General features: G+C 39.2%; 1 protein-coding gene across 2 annotated transcripts in view; it reads left to right on the forward strand.

Moving 5' to 3' along the window:
• Positions 1-2,360, forward strand: part of LOC111863376 — a 31,960-nt gene that overhangs the window by 17,628 nt on the left and 11,972 nt on the right. For both annotated transcript variants that reach the window (XM_023849642.2, XM_023849643.2), the window contains exon 7: positions 886-1,045. In XM_023849642.2, coding sequence (XP_023705410.1) covers positions 886-1,045 — 160 coding nt within the window. The remainder of the gene's footprint in view (positions 1-885; positions 1,046-2,360) is intronic.

Genomic DNA, 2,360 nt, shown 5'->3' on the forward strand with positions numbered 1-2,360 from the left:
GACTGATGGTACGCACCATTTATCGGTAGGGTATGGAGACTGGTAGAATATCATAGAGGGAAGCACAATAGATCAAACTGGTCACGGTGCATGGGGAAACCCACCCTCTCTAAATAATAATAATAATACAAATACATTGAAACCCACACTGATGATCCCCAGTAATTTCATCAATGTATGGACTTAAGCTTGAGAGAAGAATATTGGATAAATTAGTGTTAGCACCATAGTTACTTTTAGTTAAGAGTTGTATGTATAAATATGCAATAAATCAGGGCCGCGCCATAGCTCAAGTGGTTAGTCGCTGACTTCCCACCGTGGCGGCCCAGGTTCTATCCCGTCTGGTTAAGTGGGATTTGTGGTGGACAAACTGGTGCTGGGGCAGGTTTTCTTCGAGTGCTTTGTTTTCCCCTGCCAATCTTCATTCCACCAAATTCCCCATCATCATAATCACCCGGGGCCGGCTACAATAGGCCAAGCAGTGGCCGTTCTGCCGAGTGGACCCAGTTGGACTCCATCCACCACTAAGTGAATAAAAAAAATGCAATAAATCTGATTATCAATTCAAGCCCCATGTATAGTCATGCTCTATAATATTGTGACATGTACATGGGGATGGATTTGAAATATTTTTTGTTATGCAAACAGTGTTCTGGCAGTCTCCACGTTCCTGCTTTCCTCCAAATTTATCTTTGCTTCTGTTTCAAATACTTATTCAAGGTTAAATTCCCTGTAACATGAAACTATGTTAATGTATTAGCATTTTACTGCTTCTATATAAATTATTTTGGTTGAAGGGTGTGGTGGCGGTGGGGCTTATGCTTTGGAATATGAATAAGAACTGTGGTAGTGCTTAAAAGTTTACTCTGTGGTTTCCTTCCACAGGTATGTTGAATGGATTAAAGAAAATGGTTGGGAAGGGAACTCCAGAAGTAGACGAAAGTCACCTTATTACATCCACGCCTGATTTTTCAACACCTTGTGTTAAGTCAAGCAAGAAACGGAAGGCTGCTGAAGTAACCACTGCATTTTCGGGCAAGAAAAGGTTTGTACATTTTTATTAGATCAGTGTTGGCTTTCTCTTTATAATTATAATTTTCTTTGTGTACATTGAAGCATTTAGGCTGAGGTTTGTGTGAACCATTTCTTGAAATGAGCTAGCCTGAAGCATTAAAAGATTCAAGCCATTCCTATTTTATACTCCTTGTGCCATAATGCATTTTGCCTCTCAAAAGTGAATGACTGTCTGTTATAATAACTTCACATAAATTCTAAATATAAATACAAACCACTCCGTCCAATGTGACATATAAGTTTTTACTACGTTAAAACTTATCTCCCTTACATGTTTCAGTCCTTACGGGCCATCTTCAGAAGAAACATTATTACAGACTGGAAACTGCCATCACAATAGGTGTTTTGATTTAAAATACATATACTTATATCCTATAATGCACAGTACGCATAAAGTCGAACATTTCACAATCACAGCAGTTTCCTGGTGTTGTAAAGTTTTTAAAAGTTTCTAGATGTTATTTAAAAAACCTTTATTTTCAATAGTTAAAATTTTTTTAAACCACATGGGTTCGTGTCTGTACTCCTATCGTCCTTCTTGTATGGGGCAGATTTTGTGCCGCCTGTCTATCTTGATGAGGTTCTTGATGTTGTCCAGGGTTTGTTCATGGCTTGCTGTGTTGTTTTCACTGTCACATTGGACGGAGTGGTTTGTATTTGTAATTGTTAGTATGACAGACCAGAATGAAACAAATCAAATTCACATAAATTCCTTATTCTATAACCTGTAGTTGGTGACATAGAGTAACAGCTCTTGGCAGACTAAGAAACTCTAAAAATAGCTAAACAAAATTCATAACATTGTAGTCTGGCATATCCTTTGTTCTTTTCTATAGCTTTATTTACAACATGCACGCCTACTTATATATATGTACATACACAGATACAGAATGTCCCACCGAAGACTGCAACCGCAAATGGTTTTCTTATTTCAGCACAAAAAAAAAGGTTTCAAATAATGTTTGTTGTTATGGCGTGAAGGGGGGCGTGGAGGTACCTCCACCGCTTCCGCCACTGTACCTCTCTCTAGCTGTCGCTACACTTATCTCCTGCCGTGATGACGGAGGGCGAGGAAATATCCCTCTCCGTCACCCTCTTTAGTATGCTGCCACCATCTTGGTAATCCAAGAAATCTCATACTTATCTTAGCTTGCATTACTGTCTGGGGTAAACCGTAAATCGCCGAAGCTTTGGGAAGTCCTGGAGTCGGAGGAAGAGGATAACACTCGTGGATATGTGTGGTTGAATGAAACTCGTACACATTCCTAGCCTATTCTATTTACCTA

Source organism: Cryptotermes secundus, unplaced genomic scaffold (assembly GCF_002891405.2).
Source record: "Cryptotermes secundus unplaced genomic scaffold, Csec_1.0 scaffold568, whole genome shotgun sequence".
NCBI lineage: Eukaryota > Metazoa > Arthropoda > Insecta > Blattodea > Kalotermitidae > Cryptotermes > Cryptotermes secundus.